Below are 19705 nucleotides of genomic sequence, written 5' to 3'. Positions count from 1 at the left end.
AAGTTGATCCAAAGACATTAGCAAGTTTGAAAAAGTTTGTATGGACCTTTTTTTAGTAAGTTTAGTACGTTTTATAAATGAGACTTCTGACCTGTAACTTGACCGAGCACTGTCACCAACTCGTCTCCACGGAGATCGGCAAGTTTAAAGCTGCGTCAAGCAACGTTCTAGCCAAAAGCGTGGCCGGGCCCCTCACCCAAAAAATGCTACAAAGCGCGCCCGCAAATGCTAACGCCGGTCTGTAATTACAAAACACACAGGAACACGACACAGCATTGACTCCCGTAACATATTGGTCATAATTACCCATAACCCGCGAGTCAGTACAGTAACGCGATACGTCTTCTTACCTGTTCGCAGGATCGCAAATTAAAATTAGAGAGTTAAACAGACGTGTGTGTGTGTGTGTGTGTGTGTGTGTATAGAACCGGAGAATTACATTGTACTGCTACTGTTTTTCCGTCAGACTCATGCCCAGCTCATAGTGTCCTGATCTATTATTAGTGCGTACAACGTTGGCATTGTTGTGTAATACGGTACCACGCGTGAGCCTTCTTCCAAGCATTGCCGCACGGTTTTATTTCAGTTTAGAAAGGCGTCCGGTGTATTTAAAGTTTTATTTTATTTCCATCTTAACGCTTCAACATAAGCTCCCTCAGTAAACTGTATACAGCACTATAAAACACTAGTTATTTGCCAATGCACGGCTTTTAAACGGTTTGTAATTCCTTTTAAATGTCAATATGTCATTAACAGAAGCATATAACCCTGTGCAAATATGTGTAAGAGCATTAATATGACACTTTGTAAACTATTACTACCACTAAAGCCTTGTAAATGCCTTAGTGTTTATAATAAGTGCTTTTAATCAGCACATACTTTACATAATTGTTTTCTTTTGACTATATCAATAAAATGAGTAGTAGTAGTTTATATCCTGGCATTAAAAAGAGACTACTTTGTGCAGCTTTAACTTCCTTACATTTACTCCACAGATCTATTTTATTGTATTCTTTAATTAAGCTAAATACAACTGTTTTGAGCTAAGAAAGTCAATTTTATGACTTTATTAGCAGCTCATTTCAAGCAGTGATTCAAAATGATCAAATTGCAGCTTTAAAAAGTGTTAAAATAGTGATTGATCCCAGTCAAATAAAGGCTTTTTCAACTTTAAACACATAAACAGTGCCACGGCTTCTGTTTTTCACACACGCCAGATATTAATATTTATAGTTTTACCCTCTCTTTATCTCTCTCTAGTCTCCTGCCTGTCCGTTTGAAAAAAAGACGTGCTGGATTTTCATTTCCGTACAGTGATTCAATTAAAGCGTGCCTCTGTGTGGTCCTGCTGCAGTGAATTTACTCGCGAGCTATTAAGGCCAATTTACACAGGCTCGTTAGATGACGCCGAAACCTCTTGCACTCCGAAACCACTTCATTGAAAAGTGAAGAGACGACTTAAAAAAAATAAAAAATAAATTATAATAACAATAATGCAAGCGCCAAATGAGGTCTGCGTTTCGAAATCATCTAATTACAACGAGACGGAGAGAGAGGAAATAGATGCTCTTTTTCGCTGTCGACGTGAAGGAAAACAGAGCGGCGTGTTGTTACAGGACTGTTTTTTAAAGCAGAGCGCGGAGCTTTGGCCAGGAAAAACATGTGCGGAGTGAAAAGGATCGTGTCTGAGGCCGCAGACATTAGCCGACAGTAGCACACAGTAGCAGACATTAGCACACAGTAGCACACAGTAGCACACAGTAGCAGACAGTGGCGGACAGTAGCAAACATTAGCAGACATAAGCGGACAGTAGCAAACATTAGCAGTAATTAGCAGACAGTAGCGGACATTAACGGACAGTAGCAGACAGTAGCGGACATTAGCGGACAGTAGCAGACATTAGCACACAGTAGCACACAGTAGCAGACATTAGCACACAGTAGCACACAGTAGCAGACATTAGCACACAGTAGCACACAGTAGCACACAGTAGCAGACAGTGGCGGACAGTAGCAAACATTAGCAGACATAAGCGGACAGTAGCAAACATTAGCAGTAATTAGCAGACAGTAGCGGACATTAACGGACAGTAGCAGACAGTAGCGGACATTAGCGGACAGTAGCAGACATTAGCACACAGTAGCACACAGTAGCAGACATTAGCACACAGTAGCACACAGTAGCAGACATTAGCACACAGTAGCACACAGTAGCACACAGTAGCAGACAGTGGCGGACAGTAGCAAACATTAGCAGACATAAGCGGACAGTAGCAAACATTAGCAGTAATTAGCAGACAGTAGCGGACATTAGCGGACAGTAGCAGACAGTAGCGGACATTAGCGGGCAGTAGCAGACATTAGCACACAGTAGCACACAGTAGCAGACATTAGCACACAGTAGCACACAGTAGCAGACATTAGCAGACAGTAACAGACATTAGCAGACAGTAGCAGACATTAGCAGACAGTAGCGGACATTAGCACACAGTAGCAGACAGTAGCGGACAGTAGCAAACAGTAGTGGACATAAGCGGACAGTAGTAGACATTAGCGGACAGTAGCACACAGTAGCAGACAGTAGTGGACATTAGCAGACAGTAGCAGACATTTGCAGACAGTAGTGGACATTAGCGGACAGTAGCACACAGTAGCGGACAGTAGTGGACATTAGCAGACAGTAGCAGACATTTGCAGACAGTAGTGGACATTAGCGGACAGTAGCACACAGTAGCGGACAGTAGTGGACAGTAGCTAAAACTTGTTTACGTCATGAATAAGCGACATTTAATCTATTTTCTGACAGTTTTAACAATAATTTACCATGGATTTTGGGCCTTGCTTACAATATAAATATGCTTGCTAGGTGCTATATGGTTGTTAGGTTACCGTACCTGTTTCTAGGCACTGGGGAATGACCCGGGTGCGTACCTATATTCCCCGGTACCCATGTTCCCCCTTTTCTATGGACAGGGGAACTACCTCATATCTAAAAAGGTCCCAGTATTCCCCGGTGCTGAGTGGAGGCCCGCTGTCCCGTTGTCCTGTTGTCCTGTTGTCCCGTTGTCCTGTCCTGTTGTCCTTTTGTCCTGTTGTCCTGTCCCGTTGTCCTGTCCTCTTGTCCTGTTGTCCTGTTGTCCCGTTGTCCTGTCCTGTTGTCCCGTTGTCCTGTTGTCCTGCTGTCCCATTGTCCTGTTGTCCCGTTGTCCTGTCCTGTTGTCCCGTTGTCCTGTCCTGTTGTCCCGTTGTCCCGTTGTCCTGTTGTCCCGTTGTCCCACTGTCCTGTTGTCCTGTTGTCCTGTTGTCCCGTTGTCCTGTCCTGTTGTCCTGTTGTCCTGTCCTGTTGTCCTGTTGTCCCGTTGTCCTGTCCTGTTGTCCTGCTGTCCTGTCCTGTTGTCCCATTGTCCCGTTGTCCTGTTGTTCTGTTGTCCTGTTGTCCCGCTGTCCCGTTGTCCTGTTGTCCTGTTGTCCCGTTGTCCTGTCCTGTTGTCCTTTTGTCCTGTTGTCCTGTCCCGTTGTCCTGTCCTCTTGTCCTGTTGTCCTGTTGTCCCGTTGTCCTGTCCTGTTGTCCCGTTGTCCTGTTGTCCTGCTGTCCCATTGTCCTGTTGTCCCGTTGTCCTGTCCTGTTGTCCCGTTGTCCTGTCCTGTTGTCCCGTTGTCCTGTTGTCCTGCTGTCCCATTGTCCTGTTGTCCCGTTGTCCTGTCCTGATGTCCCGTTGTTCCGTCTTGAACACAGTGTCTGTTGACAAATGGAACCTGTTTGTCACGTTGTGGACTGAAGCAGGTCCAGTCGTTGTTGTATTTTGGCTCCATAAGTTCACTTGAGGCCTTAATTCGACCCCATCTCTGGATATTTTGGACTGAAAGATCCGGGAAACATTTGGGAGAATCTGACAAACATTTTGAGAAACTATAATAGTGTTTATTGCGTGTGAAAAGCGATCAGTGTGCAGAGTAAACATACAGCGATAAACACAACAGGAACACAAAGAGAATGAGGAAATGAAGGTAAAAACCACGGGGAAATGTACATGAATAAATTAAAATGACATACAACACAGTCCAAAGATTCCACAGGTTTAACTTTACGACGTGTGAACAGGAGGATGGCTTGTATTTTTTCAATTTTTCTTTAGTTTATATGATTAATTATGATACTGTTTGGTTCCTGACTAATTTGTTTTATGGAAACTGAACGTGAGACTTCTCTCTTTTTCGCTCTCCTTTTATTTTTCTTTCAGTTTTTTAGGCTATAGTGTAAAACATATACTTTGAAGACGTACAACTACAGCAGGTGGCGGTAAATGCGCCTTTTCAGTTGACTGCCAACCGCCATTAAAAGCAACACAACAACAACAACAACAAATATTTATTAGGATGAATCTGGCAACCGTATTGGCCTTTTCCTCCAACACCCCAAAACCGCTCCAGTAACTACCGTAACTAAGCACAAATTAAGCAATATTTAAGGCTGACAGAAAAATTACTTATCGTATTTGCAAATATGCCTTTAGATTTTGTATATTTGTTACTTGGCTGTTATTGGATACAAATATACCCAACAAAAGTAGGAATTACCTTCAAATAAAATGTTATAAAAAAGCAAAATAATCATTCATAAAGTAAATACAAGCAATAAACCCTTACTGGTGTGTGAAAAGTACGATCAATTACCGTATTTTCCAGACTATAAGTTTTTTCATAGTTTGACTTATACTTATATATGGGGAGCGACTTTTATGTGATATTATTTGTTATTTTCACACTTGCAACCGCATTTCATACTCCCGTGCGACTTATATATGTTTTTTCTTCTCTATTATGCATTTTTTAGCTGGTGCGACTTATACTCCGGTGCGACTTATAGTCCGAAAAATACGGTACACATTTCCTAGTACTTTCTACTCTGTCTGATCGAATAAAAGCCACAATCACCTGCAGACACACTCTGCTTCCTCATCGCCTTCCCCGCCCCTTTAGCCACCGCGAAAACCATCTTTTCCTTTTTTTTTTTACACACAATAATCCAGTGACACTCGCCACATTAATCGCGTCATTTGCGTCAATTGGCGGAGCCCGTGTAATTGTAAAGATCTGCTAGCATAGCCTCCTCCCCGGTCGTCCGTCTCCCTCCCATAAACGTAATCGCCGTGATTTAATTTAGCTATTTAACCTGTAATTCCAGCAATATTTATCGTGGATGGAAAGGGGGGCGGGGGGGAAATTGGGCCATTAGCTGCCCCAGATGAATACGCCGAGAGGAAAAACGAACGCCGCTAACTGCCAGTTGACCTTAGCACCGATCGCTAGCCGCTCCCGCTCCCCTTTCCTTTTTTATTAGCCAGCGCCACAGTAATTATGGCAAATTGAATCATAGTGAAAACTGGAATCGGTCCATAATGAGTTTTAGATGGTGTGAAACCCGACCAGGAAGAGGAGACGGGAGAGGCAGAGTTTCTCGTTTTTTTGTAATCGTCTGCCGGTTTATTTTCGCGTGAACCGATACGACAGAACGGCATTGATACGACGGGATTCACTCAATTTGTTTTGTAATTTGGGGGGAGAAATGCGGGCTAGCTTTCCTCGATATGATTAAGAAATATACACTATATTGCTAACACAGAGCTTAGTTAACGCACAGTATTGGTACTTATGCGGTTTGAAAGAAGGCAAATACTGACAAAGTAATCGAAGAACAGCATGTACTTCAGTATGTTGACGACTAAACTACATTAGCAACTTGACTTTTCGATAAAAAGACATCATTTGATCATTGTCGCCAACTTAAACTGCAGTAAAAGTACAGGTCCAGGCGCAAAAAAAACTATCACATGTTTAAAAAATCGGCTCAAGTAGAAGTATTGTATAAACCTTTGATATTTTACTGTAAAAGGGAAAAGTAAAAGTACTATTAAAGCATGAAATTGTGATCTTGATATAGAATTGTCCTGATTATTGGTGCTCAGCCTAATTTATATATATATAAAGCCTAATTTTGTTTGCTCAAAGCCCTAAAATGTAGGCCAAACGTCTCCAAAAATGTGATGAAATACATCCAAATAAACCAATGTTAGCAGGTCTAAAATATGCAGAAAGAAACTCAAAACAACCGTAGCAGAGTATATAGTACTGCGACCTGCTCTAAAACGTAGATGTGTGAGTAAAGTACACATATTCTGTTACTTAGGTACTTTTACTTTTGCACTTTGCCACTTTCCGCCACTGTTAGCTGCAATTTCGATTCGATTGCGTCATATTTTGCAGCTTTATTTCCTCTCAAATGAGTAAAACAAGCATAAAAAGTTAAAGTGCAGGTCGGATGACTCATTGAACTGAAATGCAGTTCAGATAAATATATTTTGAATTTCACAAAAAAATTTTAAGGTTTATAATTTCACTTCCTGTTTGTAATTGATGACACTAGGAAATTACTCATAAACACTGGGGAAAAACTCATCTAATGTCACAATAGTTTTATTTGACAAATAAAAATATCTGAGCCACTTTATATTGTTGAATTAATGTTTAGAGAGTCAAAATTTGTTTCTTTGTGTGAATTATGAAAACTTTGAATGGAATTATGTCACTTCCTGTCATTTTTCTAAACATTTTTCAACTTTTCTCCACAAATACTTATTCGATTGGTGTAAAACTATAATTTACACGTACAACAGGTATAAATCCACAAAATAAAATCAAAATTAGAAAATCGTAGAAACCTGTCCTGGGCCCTTTAAACCGTCGCACATTTTCCTCTCAAACATTCTTTGCTTGTTTGTGCACATCTCCAGAATCCAGCGGTTGTTAAAAAAGCGCTTCACTCCGCTGCACACACGCACTTTCTTTGGCCCGAGCAGGTTGTGCCTCTGCGGCGTCTACTCGAGTCCACTTCTGTGTGTGGAGAAGAAAAGGAAAAAAAAAACGAGAGCGAGAGCGGGAGACGAAGCCAAAGACAACAGCAGCAGAGGGCCAAAACCACACTGCTACTGATAGAGGGCCACAGACTGAAAAGCAATTCAGATTAAGAGCTCGTTTCTTATTAAAGGTGCACCGTGTGTTTTTTAGGTGGAGGCGCCTTTTTTGTCTCCATGGAAATGTTGTTGTTGTTTTGCCTGGTAGTTTTTCCCACCCAAACGGCGCAAAAGTCAAAACCAAACCGAGTAATTGGAAGAAAAAGGTTGAATTTGAAGGACAAGTCTCGTCTTTTGCTTCTGGATTTGGTTCCACGTGGTGCACTTTGTTCAGATTCTGTTTGTTTTTGTAAATACGACACGTTTTTATTGCTTTTTAATCGTTTTTTTGCGTTATAATATCTTGAGGAAGCAGTTTCCATTTTGGATCAATAAAGTTTTTTGAGTACAAAAAAAAACAAAAACAAAAAAGCATTTTTCAGCAATAAAAACGCTGGTAAAGGAATAAAAGGGAAGCTAGAGGCGTTAAAAACCAGACTGTGGAACATTCCAGGCAAGAAAAGTGACATAGATTATAATATTGTTGATGTGTTTCCTTAGTTATGATATTTATTCATCTTTTTTTCGTTTTTAATATTTCATTTTTTTCATTTTTAAAGGAAATGAATAAACATAAAACAAAGAATACAACAGAACACAGCACGACCAGAGAGCAAAAAACAAAAAAACTAAAAACACAAGTAGACATCAAACAACACCTCAACAGATAAAAAAAAAAAAATCACGGCATATTCACTGTAAATTGGTCAAATTTGTCCTTTTCCAAATTAAGTTTGAATGTTATCTTTTCCAACTCCTGTTATTATCGTTGGTGATGTTTGTGTGATGTTTATGGCCTTTTTCCACGCTGGCAAAAGTACATTCTAAAGCGATCCATTCACTGTGTCCACGGCAGGAGAGTTTAGGCCCAAGTACACAGTTCCAAAATGGTCTAAAACTGTCTGCAGAGCATCCTTAACTTCAATCACAAGCAGTTATTATATTTCTTTATCATTTATGTGTCATTTTCATTAGAATTTCCCACTAAAATGTCGGAGCTCATATTTTTTACATTAAGTGACTGTATTGTCCTATTATATGCAGCCGACCAGATGTTTATATATAGGTTATAAAACAAATGGATGGAAACGGATGATATTATCTTAAGAAATTGTCTGACAAATTCCTAAAATCTTCTTTTATCAGTGGCTGTTGTAACTCAGCCTGATTATTATCTGAGTTTTGGGAGATTTATCAGAATTAAACAGCCATTTACTCCTCATTACGGCGCTTCTGATCACAAACATCCGATTTTGTGTCATTTAAATCATCTTAAATGTCCAGAAATCGGAGAACAATCAGGTTTTAGTGAACTCGACAAACTCTTTTATCCTAACGTCTATTCATAAAACTATAACACTAAATTCAAGTGATTCAGACGTGTAATTTTAATCCCATTTTTTGCTGTATTTCTTTGCCGATTGTACGTTTGTTCAGTGTCAAATGACTTTATATTATGTTTTACACTGACCTCGTGTCATAAACCGTACAATAGCGGCTTTAGAGCTTTATACATTCTTTTGTGTAGTGGACGTATTGCATATGTCAGTTGGAGCGCGCTTACATAAAAGCGTGGCAGTACATTCACATTTTTTTCAATTCTTCTTATTTTTTTGATACACTTGCATACAATTTCTTGTTATAATAGTTAAACGCTGAAGGAATTTTTCTTTTTTTCAATGGTCAAAAAATTCCACACATATTTGATTAATAAGTACAATAGGACAATAAGTACAATAGGACATAAGAGGAGAGAAAAGTAAAAAAGCCGGAATTGAACCTAGAAAACTAGTCAAACATTTACACAAAACCGAGCGTGATTAGACTGAAAACACATTGGAATTGCTAAATCTGGACAAATCCTGTACAATCTAGGTGTAGTTATACATGTTTAGAAAATGAATACATCAAAAATCCAGAAATGTCCACGTTTCATCTCACTCAAATCTAATATAACGCATTTAGCAGCGTTTAAAGCACTTAACGTCATCGAGCGTGCAAAAAAAAAATTCTCTTTTTTATTTTTTCTGACCTCGTTTTTGTTGTTATTGTTATGGTTTCTTTATTCACACACAAGTTTTGATTGTTCTGTTTTTTTTTTGTTTTTTTCGCAATAAGAAAATAAGTTTAAAAAAACTAAAAATACCCTAAAAAAACAGAAATGTCCACGTTTCAGCTTGCAAAAAAGCAGCGTGCAAAAAAAGAAGAAAAATCCAGAACGTTGAAGAATACGGAAAGAAAAACGTGACACATTACCACGTGTTTAGAAAATTATTCATTGAAAACCCAGAAATGTCTCTTTTTTTTCTGACCTTGTTTTTGTTGTTATTGTTATGGTTTCTTTATTCACACACAAGTTTTGATTGTTCTGTTTTTTTTAGTTTTTTTCGCAATAAGAAAATAACAAAAAAAAACTAAAAAAACAAAACAGAAATGTCCACGTTTCAGCTCACTAAAATCTAGAACTAGAATCTAGAATCTCCAGAACGGTGAAGAATACGGAATGAAAAACCCGACATAATTATCACATGTTTAGAAAATTAATACAGTGAAAAAACCGAAATGTCCACGTTTCATCTCACTCAAATCTAACAGAACGCATTTAGCAGCGTTTAAAGCATTTAACGTCATCACGCGTGCAAAAAAAGAAGAAAAATCCAGAACGTCGAAGAATACGGAGAGAAAAAGGCGGCATGTCATGGCGTGTCGGTGTAATTTACAGCGTTGGAGTGACAGCGTTACAGCCGCCGGTGCAACGCTGCCTCTGGTGTTTGTCTAAGAGAGTGCGACACGTCAGGAGTGCGCGGGGAACCAGTTTAACCTCCGCGCACTCTCTTACTGTAAACACTCGCTCGCAGGAGGCCATAACTCAGGCCCAGACTCTCTTCCTCTCTCTCTCTCTCTCTCTCTCTCTCTTTCCTCGTGGGCGTGCGGCATCCAGACACACACTTCAAAATAATACTCCCAAATAATGTATGTCCTACTTCAGTCCAAACACTAAATAAAGCGACGCTCCCTTTGGCCTCCAACACACTCTCCCTTCTTCTTCTTCTTCTTCTTCTTCTTCTTCTTCTTCTTCTTCTTCTTCTTCTTCTTCTTCTTCTTCTTCTTCTTCTTCTTCTTCTTCTTCTTCTTCTTCTTCTTCTTCTTCTTCTTCTTCTTCTTCTTCTTCTTCTTCTTCTTCTTCTTCTTCTTCTTCTTCTTCTTCTTCTTCTTCTTCTTCTTCTTCTTCTTCTTCTTCTTCTTCTTCTTCTTCTTCTTCTTCTTCTTCTTCTTCTTCTTCTTCTTCTTCTTCTTCTTCTTCTTCTTCTTCTTCTTCTTCTTCTTCTTCTTCTTCTTCTTCTTCTTCTTCTCCTTCTTCTTCTTCTTCTTCTTCTTCTTCTTCTTCTCCTTCTCCTTCTCCTTCTTCTTCTTCTTCCCTCCACCTCTCTCTTCTCACTCAATCTCTTTCTCTTACCCAATTTCTTTTCTCTCTTGTTCTTTTCTACCTGTTCTCTCTTTCTCTCTCTCTCTTGCTTTTCTAACTCTATACTCTTTTTTTTCTATCATTGTCTCTTCTTTCTTTCTTTCTTCTCTCTCTCTCTCTCTCTCTCTCTCTCTCTCTCTCTCTCTCTCTCTCTCTCTCTCTCTCTCTCTCTCTCTCTCTGTCTCTCTTTCTTTTCCACCTCTTCTACTCTTCCTCACCCACGATTGCCTTCTATCTTTCTCTTCCCCCATTTCTCTCTCTCTTCCTTCTTTACTCCTTCTTGCTTTTTCTCTCTTGCTTTTCTAACTCTGTATTACCGTATTTTCGCACATTTTCATAGTTTTACCCGGGGTGCGACTTATACTTATATTTATACTTATATACTTTTACTCCAGTGCGACTTATATATGTTTTTTTCTTCTCTATTATGCATTTTTTAGTCTGGAAAATACGGTACTCTTTTTTTCCTTCTCTTACCCCATTTCTTTCTCTCTTTCTCTCTCTTTCTTTCCCACCTTTTTCCACACTTCCTCCCTTACCATGACTTCCCCTTCCCTCTCTTTCCTTCTCTCCCTCTCTCTTCCCCTCTCCTTCCCCTCTCTCTTCCTCTCTTCGTCTATCTTCGTCTATCTTCCCCTCTCTCTCCCTCTCTCTTCCCCTCTCTTCCCCTCTCTTCCCCTCTCTCTTACTCGGTTCCCCTCTCTTCCTCTCTACCCCTCTCTTCCCCTCTCTCTTCCTCTTCCCCTCTCTTCCCCTCTCTTCCTCTCTTCCCCTCTCTACCCCGCTCTCTTCCTCTCTCTTCCTCTCTCTTCCCCTCTCTCTTCCTCTCTTCCCCTCTCTCTTCCCCTCTTCCCCTCTCTTCCTCTCTCTTCCCCTCTCTCTTCCTCTCTCTTCCCCTCTCTCTTCCTCTCTTCCCCTCTTCCCCTCTCTTCCTCTCTCTTCCCCTCTCTCTTCCTCTCTCTTCCCCTCTCTCTTCCTCTCTCTTCCCCTCTCTCTTCCCCTCTCTCTTCCTCTCTTCCCCTCTCTACCCCTCTCTTCCTCTCTCTTCCCCTCTTCCCCTCTCTTCCTCTCTCTTCCCCTCTCTCTTCCTCTCTTCCCCTCTCTTCCTCTCCCCTCGCACTCTCGGCGGTGCTGTTTTTTCATATGGAAATAGGAAATAATGGGGTGATTAAATAGAGCCGTATATTAAAGTACAGCTGACATTAGAATTAGCATAATGTGCTCTGGCCCCGGGCTGCATACTTTATTTGCCATCTGCGTTGGACTCCCCCATCCCCCGGGAGCCCCAAACACACTCTTACACTGCACTTGCACCAAAAAAAGAAAGAAAACACAACAAAAAACAGACCTATTCGTTTCATCGCGGACATCGTCTTTATTTATTTTTATTTTTCGCACAATCTGCTGTTTAGCCGTTGCTTTCAGTTGTTAAAATTGCCGTTTCTCAGCTGTTTTTTTTCTGAATTCGTAAAGGAAACTGCAACTAACGAGCATTTTAGCAGTCGCCGATTATTATTATTATTATTTTTTTTTTTTTTTAATTAAACGACTTGTCACACGATTAATCCTATCGCATATTTATATATTTTTTGACCCATTTTTAACTGGATAAAGGTAAAAAACATGCAGACTAATGGCTCCAACATGGATAATAATTACAAACAAAGTGTATTACCGTATTTTCCAGACTATAAGTCGCACCTTTTTTCATAGTTGGCCGGGGTGCGACTTATGTATACTTATATACCTATACTTCAGTGTGACTTATATATGTTTTTTCTTCTCTATTATACATTTTTTAGCTTGTGCAACTTATACTCAAGTGTGACTTATAGTCCGGAAAATACGGTATTTATGAAAATCACAAATTGTTTCTTTTTTATTTGCCATTTTGTGCCAATAATTCAGTTTTGTCTGTTATTAAACATCTTGCGTTTTAGAGCATAAATACAGCACAGTCCAGGTAATTTTAATCGTGGATATACAGTGGTCAGGGATTGTTCCGTATTTTCCGGACTATAAGTCGCACCGGAGTATCAGTCTCACCAGCCAAAAAATGCATAATAGAGAAGAAAAAAAACATATATAAGTCGCACTGGAGTATGAAATGCGGTTGCAAGTGTGAAAATAACAAATAATATCACATATAAGTCGCACTGGAGTATAAGTCTCACCAGCCCAAAAATGCATAATAAAGAAGAAAAAAATATGTATAAGTCGCACTGGAGTATGAAATGCAGTTGCAAGTGTGAAAATAACAAATAATATCACATATAAGTCGCTCCGGAGTATAAGTATACAAGTAAAAATATAAGTATAAATCGCACCCCGGCCAAAACCACGAAAAAAGGTGCGAATTATAGTGCGAAAAATACGGTAATCGTCGCAGCTCGATGTCAACGAAAGAACACACACAGAGAGAGAGAGAGAGGGTTGGAACAGAAAGGGAGGGAGGGAGCGAAGGAGGGAGCGAAGGAGGAGAGCGAGGCAAAAGGTGCAGACAAAGCAGAGCGAGAAGGGTCTGTTCTGTTGAGTGTGTGAATGTGCCGTCCACTATAATTATGTCAAAAGGCTTCGGAGGAGAACAGCTGGTCGGCCTCGCGCTCCTTCTCCTCGGCGTGCTCACAAATTCAATTAATAAAAAGAAGAAAAAAAAAAACCACACAGACAACACGCTTCACCTATTTCCCTACTTCCTGTGCGAGTTTTATTTCATATTTCATTGCAGCGTTTCTTTTGGACGCTGGATATTTGGAAATCCTAAGACGTTCATTCATCATTCATTTGTTTGTTTTAAACCGTCGCGGCGTAATAAATGTATGTTAATGTTTTATAACCTGCCTTTTAATTAGAGCGTTAATTATTGACCGTCGGGTGTTAGCCGTTGCAATGAGGTCATCGCGGTTTTGCAAGAAAGTGGTGCGTGGTGTTGTTTGTTTGTTTTTGAATAATTGTATGAATTTTTTTAATTTATTTTAAACCGTAAAGGTTCACGGAACAGCTCAATAATTCTAACGATGCACACACACTGTCGTGATTATCAATGGATTTGGCGAAAATTATAGATGGAATAAATTGTTACAAGGATCGTTATATTGATGTTTTGATGTTTATTTTATTTTAAAATGCCTCTGACAGGTCATTGAACTAAAATGCTATTAAGTTGTATTTATTTAAAAGGTTGCTTAAAATGATACAACTTTTATTCCAGAATTGCTCATTTTTTAGGTTTATAATTTCACTTCCTGTTTGTAATTGATGACATCACACTAGGAAATTGGGCAAAAAATAATGTCAATTTTATTTTAATTTTACAAATAAAATCTATGAGAGCAACTTTATTTCGTTGAATGACAGGAAGTGACATCACAGAGAGTCAAAAAAGTGGTTTCTTTGTGTAAATTCTGCATAAACTTTGACTGGAATGAGTATCCATAGTGTGATGTCACTTCCTGTAATTTTCTACAGATCTTTCTCCACAAATACCTGCTCGATTGATGTAAAACTACAATTAATATTTACAACAGGTACAAATACACCAAATAAAGTAAAAATGAGAAAATCATAAAAACCTGTCATTTAAGAGCAGGATTTCTCCAGCCTAAACGCAAATACACAATCATTCCAGAACATTTCCATAATGTAAAGTGTCGTATAGGAGGATCTGGGCGTGCTGTCCATAATGCGTACATCTCCGTCAGACGTGTTCTGGTTACATTAGCAAGTTCCGCTCACACTCTGACATTGTGTACTCTCCGCGAAAACACAAACCCAGATGACGATACGCACCTCTCGACCGCGCGGAGATTCAGCACTTTTAGAGAACTCCCCCGAGCGCCGCGCCAGAGATGAAGCGCCTCTTAAAACGTGGCCGCGCCGAGGGCCAATCGGGTGCGAGCGCCGCGGCAAATGCACCTGTCAAAAGTGTGATAAGTGCGGAGCAGTTTGTGACAACGTGATGAGGCCGCACGGCATATCACGTCTCCCTTTCGCCCGAGAACACTTTACACTTTGCACAAATACGCGGCGCTGTGAAATGCAAATAATTTGTATCTGAAGTGAAAGTGTGTATCTATAAATGTGTTTGTTCTTTGTGTGTCGCAGGCGGCAGGGACGAGCCCTCCAGTTACATCTGCACCAGTTGTAAGCAGCCGTTCCCGAGCGCCTGGTTCCTGCTGCAGCATGCTCAGAACACCCACGGCATCCGGATCTACCTGGAGTCCAACCCCTCCAGCGCGGCCCTCACGCCTCGCATCACCATGCCCCCCCCCATGCCCAACGAAGCCATCCCGCAGTCCCCCCTCACCAACTTCCTGGGCGACAACAACCCCTTCCACCTTCTCCGAATGGCAGGGCCCCTCCTGAGAGAGCCTCCGCCGGGGTTTGGAGAGAACCGGCTCCCCAACACGCCCCCCTTCGTCAGCCCGCCACCCCGGCACCACCTGGACCCCCACCGGCTGGAGCGCCTCAGCGCAGAGGAGATGGGGCTCATCTCACAGCACCCCAGTGCCTTCGAGCGGGTGATGCGCCTCACGCCCATGACCATGGAGTCCCAGTCCATGGACTTCTCCAGACGACTCCGAGAGTTAGCAGGGAATAACAACAACACGACGCCCCCTTTGTCCCCCAGCCGGGCCAATCCTATGCACCGACTGCTCAACCCAAACCCCTTTCAGCCCGGCCCCAAGTCGCCCTTTCTGAGCACCCCTCCTCTTCCGCCCATGCCCCCCAATAGCACCACGCCTCCTCAGACACAGAACAAGGTCAAGTCCTGTGAATTCTGCGGTAAGACCTTTAAGTTCCAGAGTAACCTGGTCGTTCACCGACGGAGCCATACAGGAGAAAAACCATACAAGTGCCAGCTGTGCGACCACGCCTGCTCCCAGGCCTCCAAGCTCAAGCGCCACATGAAGACACACATGCACAAGGCGGGCTCTCTGACGGGCCGCTCCGACGATGGGCTGTCCACCACAAGCTCCCCCGAGCCCGGGACCAGTGACGTGACAGGGGAGGGGATGAAGAACCGCGACGGGGACTTTCAGGGCGAGGGCAATGAGGAGGAGGAGGAGGAGGAGGAGGAAGAGGAGCTGGAGAATGAGAGTCGACCTGAGTCCAATTTCAGCATCGATGCTGACTTTTTCAGGAACCGAGAGAACGGCCCCAAAGCGTCCTCAGACGAGAAGAACGCCCTCGCTCTGGAGAAGATGGTGGAGGCGGGAGGCCTCAACTCCATACAACCCTACAATAACCTAATAGTTGACAATCGTAAAAGGATGCCCTTCTCCAAGAGGAACTCCGACAGCCAGCGGGACATTAGAGACGAGGACTCAGTGGCTGAGTTGGACCATCACCACCACCACCACCAGCCCGAGGAGAGGACCACAATAAATGGCCGGAACTGTGGTTCTGGTGACTCTTTCTCAGGCCTGTTCCCTCGCAAACCCACCCCCATCACCAGCCCCAGCCTGTCCATCTCCTCCAATAAAAGAATAAAGATCGAGAAGGACTTGGACATCCCCCCTGCGCCCCACATCCCGTCAGAGAATGTGTACTCCCAGTGGCTGGTGGGCTACGCGGCCTCTCGACACTTCATCAAAGACCCTTTTCTAGGCTTCACTGACTCCAGACAATCGCCCTTTGCCACGTCCTCAGAGCACTCGTCTGAGAACGGCAGCCTGCGCTTCTCTACTCCTCCAGGAGACCTGCTGGACGGGGGCCTGTCGGGCCGCAGCGGGACGGCCAGCGGGGGCAGCACCCCTCACCTGGGGGGCCCGGGGCGCCCCAGCTCCAAGGACAGTAAGAGGAGTGACACCTGCGAGTATTGTGGCAAGGTGTTCAAAAACTGTAGTAACCTGACGGTGCACCGGCGCAGCCACACGGGCGAGCGGCCGTACAAGTGTGAGCTGTGTAACTACGCATGCGCACAGAGCTCCAAACTCACGCGCCACATGAAGACGCATGGCCAGCTCGGAAAAGAGGTGTATCGCTGTGACATCTGCCAGATGCCCTTCAGCGTCTACAGCACGCTGGAGAAACACATGAAGAAGTGGCACGGAGAACATTTGATGACCAACGAGGTCAAAATTGAGCAGACAGAGCGAGTCTGAGCCGCTCTCGGACTTTACAGACTTACAAAGGGGTAGCTGGATACTCTTTTTGTGAAAATGTAGTTTCATTTTGTGTTTTTGCCTAAGAAACTGCCAACTGAGAAAAACGTGAAAACATTGAACACAACTGAAGCTGTCTAAACTGCCTCATGTGGCGTTTCTTTTAAACAATCAGTCAGTTGAGTTCAAACATTTGTGGAGCCTTTAACTGTGCAATAATTTCTGTATTTATTGGATTTTGTACTCTGGCATGTGCAGGTACTTTTTATTTGTATTATTTTACCTTGAGTTTGCTTTTTAAAATACCCACAATATCCTGAGAGTTTTTTTTTAAGATGACAAATTTCATTTGGCCGCTGCTTGTAGGAAATGTATATTAAGCTAAATGTGTGATTTGTTGAAGAGAAGCTGAATTCAATCTTGGATTTGAAAGTGCGTTTTAACTGAGAATGCTAGAGTAGTATATTTTGTGTGAAGACGCGGACAACAATCCTTTGGCATCGTAGCATGAACTGACTCTAAAAGACAACAATAGAATTGGAAATGTAGCACTGAGTGTCATTATGACAGTAAATCTCATCAGTCCCAGTCGCGAGCGCCTCTGATCCTGAGAACGTCTCCAGTCCACTGAAGTGAAGGCAGCTGCTACCGCCCGACGCTACACTCCACACTTTAGTTTACCATCTCATCCGCATCACATGAAGCCATAAGACTTTAGAGAGGAGCAAACTCGACATGAAGCCATGACACGCGTTTATGCATGATCCGAGCAGAGCAGGGACATCTCAGGGTGAGCTCGTCATTAGAGGACTCAAATCTCCCTTTCAGTTCCTTCCTATAGAAAACAACGTCAAAAGTGCATCGTGCGTTCCTTCAATTCTTTAACCTCAGTCTATACACATTTTGGTTGCTATAAATCAACTTATTTCCAACATTCGTAGTCTATTCTGACATGTGGCGTGTTCAAAACGCTGAATCTGGTCAACATTTGGCTGTGGGACACGTGTGCTTAAGACACTCGCCGTTTGCTTTGCTTCATTTCTTAATTTTCTCAGTGTCATTTTGGCCCCGCCCCCCGAGGCCCCCCCCGTGCAGCACTTTCAGTTGGACTTTCGCAGAGAGGCCCCTCATAACAGCGCTGCACTTTAGCACACACACACACACAGGCACTGGACGTCCGAGCTGGGATCACGGGACGCCAAAGTGCCCTCGGTTGTTAGGCTTGGCTTTCCACCGCCGGCACTATAAAAGTTCAAAGGATTTATTTGGTTTTTGTACTGCTATTCGATTTGACATGAGTGTGCCTTGAATATTGATCTTCCTATTTATTATCTCAGACTTTTCTAAGAATGAAATTGAATGATTAAAAAAGAAATGCTGTCAAATTGAAACCCTGAATCTGGCATTTTGAGGAGACTATTGGATCGACACGGGGGCGCGGTTTAGGTCGGAAGCACCCAGCACAACGTGGGCGTGTCTGCGTGTATGTATGTATGTATGCGTATGTACATATATATGAAAGGCGCAAACCTATTTATAGAGATTTATCCAATTTGTCCCGAGCGTCGGCCCCTCAGTGACACAGTGACTCAGAGCCATGCCAAACTCCAAGAAATGACTGGACACAAATCAGGAAACGCAAAACTTCAAAAGAATGACTTAGTGCACTCCGTCTAAATACGTTTACAGTATTGACAAGTACAAGGGTAAAATAATATTTGCGTGTATGTGTGTTTTAAAGTATATTTTTCAGGTTTGCTTCTAAAGTTTCTCTGAATGCCATAGTGGCGATGTGTACAATTGTTTTTCCTCCTTTTTATTTGGTGAAGGGGTTTAGTATAAATATAAATATATATATGAATATATATTACATTTTTCTTGTTTACTGTAAAAGTATACCAGTATTTGTAATATTGGAGAATGCCTGGGCATTTTACAAAAATAGAAAAAAGGTTGTTTTTTTTTACTTTTCATTTTGCAGTCCAACTTAAATTGTGGGTCTCTTAAACTGTTTTTGTCACTGTAACTGTAAAAGTCTTAAGTTTTAGTAACTTTGATTCTGCCTTGGGTGTAATGAAATAAAAATAAATGACTTAAAAAATGACTGAGCTGTAACAAACTTGGATTTGGTGATGGGCTGGGGCCAAAAAAAAAAAAAGAAAAGAAAAGAAAAAGAAACAACACCAAATCTCCACTTGTATCTATAGTTTTCTTCTGCTGGAATGACGTGGCTCCTGGTGTAGACTTTATACCTTGTCTTTGATTTTTGGATTGGGTTTCACTCGTGGGCTGTGTACGTCCCCCCCCCGTTTCGAGAGAGCTGCTCGACCGCCGCGCCGTTTTCTCCGTTCAGCGGGCGGCGGGACGGGGGGAACGGCGTACCAATTTCTACTGTTGTAATTAGTCTCATTGTACAGAAGGGCATACCGAGGCTGCGGTGCGCGGCCTCACATCCACAAACACGTACGATGCTGTTTTGTTTACCGCTCTTATTGGTTTGTACATAGTTTTATCTTTATTTTTCAAGACTCTATGCTGTTTTGATTTTCCTTTTTGAGTTCCTTGTGATTTCTTAAACTGGCACTGACAGTGACTCCTGTGTGGATTGTGGGTGGGCGGGGTGTACGGCGGGACTATTTTAAGTTGATTTTTAATTTTAATTTTTTTGGTTATTGTTTTGACCTTGTGACCTCCATGTCAGTTTGGGCACATTTTTTGCCTCCCCCGTTGAATTTTCTCGGCATGAGAACAGAGCACAAATACAAGCTGTTACAATTCTCCGTTTGTCGCCTGTGTTCTTGATTTCGCACACGCACACGCACAGAACACACACACACACAGAGAATACACACAAACACAGAACACACACACACACACACACACACACACAGAATACACACACACACTCGCAGACACCACACAATGGAACGACAGACTGCTGCAGCTGAACCTCGGGTAAACAAAGACGTACAGCGTTTTGTTTGATTTGCGAGTCATCCTTCTCGCTCGATATCGGCGAGTGCCATTGAGATATTACACAATATTGCAGGTTTATCTTTTATTCCAAATTCACACGATTCACTCGGACGCACGTTCACCACATTTTGGGACTGAACCCGGAG

The 19705-nt window shown here is 42.2% G+C and overlaps 1 protein-coding gene across 3 annotated transcripts in view; it reads left to right on the top strand.

The window, feature by feature from the left end:
• Positions 1 to 19361, top strand: part of bcl11ba (BCL11 transcription factor B a) — a 52748-nt gene extending 33387 nt beyond the window's left edge. For all 3 annotated transcript variants that reach the window (XM_072457143.1, XM_072457142.1, XM_072457144.1), the window contains one exon: positions 14581 to 19361. In XM_072457143.1, coding sequence (XP_072313244.1) covers positions 14581 to 16583 — 2003 coding nt within the window. In that variant the 3' untranslated portion in view covers positions 16584 to 19361. The remainder of the gene's footprint in view (positions 1 to 14580) is intronic.
• Positions 19362 to 19705: the final 344 nt, after the last annotated feature.

Source organism: Eucyclogobius newberryi, unplaced genomic scaffold (assembly GCF_026437365.1).
Source record: "Eucyclogobius newberryi isolate DKJ021-1_F unplaced genomic scaffold, fEucNew1.0.hap1 SCAF_21, whole genome shotgun sequence".
Lineage (NCBI taxonomy): Eukaryota > Metazoa > Chordata > Actinopteri > Gobiiformes > Gobiidae > Eucyclogobius > Eucyclogobius newberryi.
Note: the sequence above shows the minus strand (reverse complement) of the source record. Positions and strands in the feature narration are given on the sequence as shown.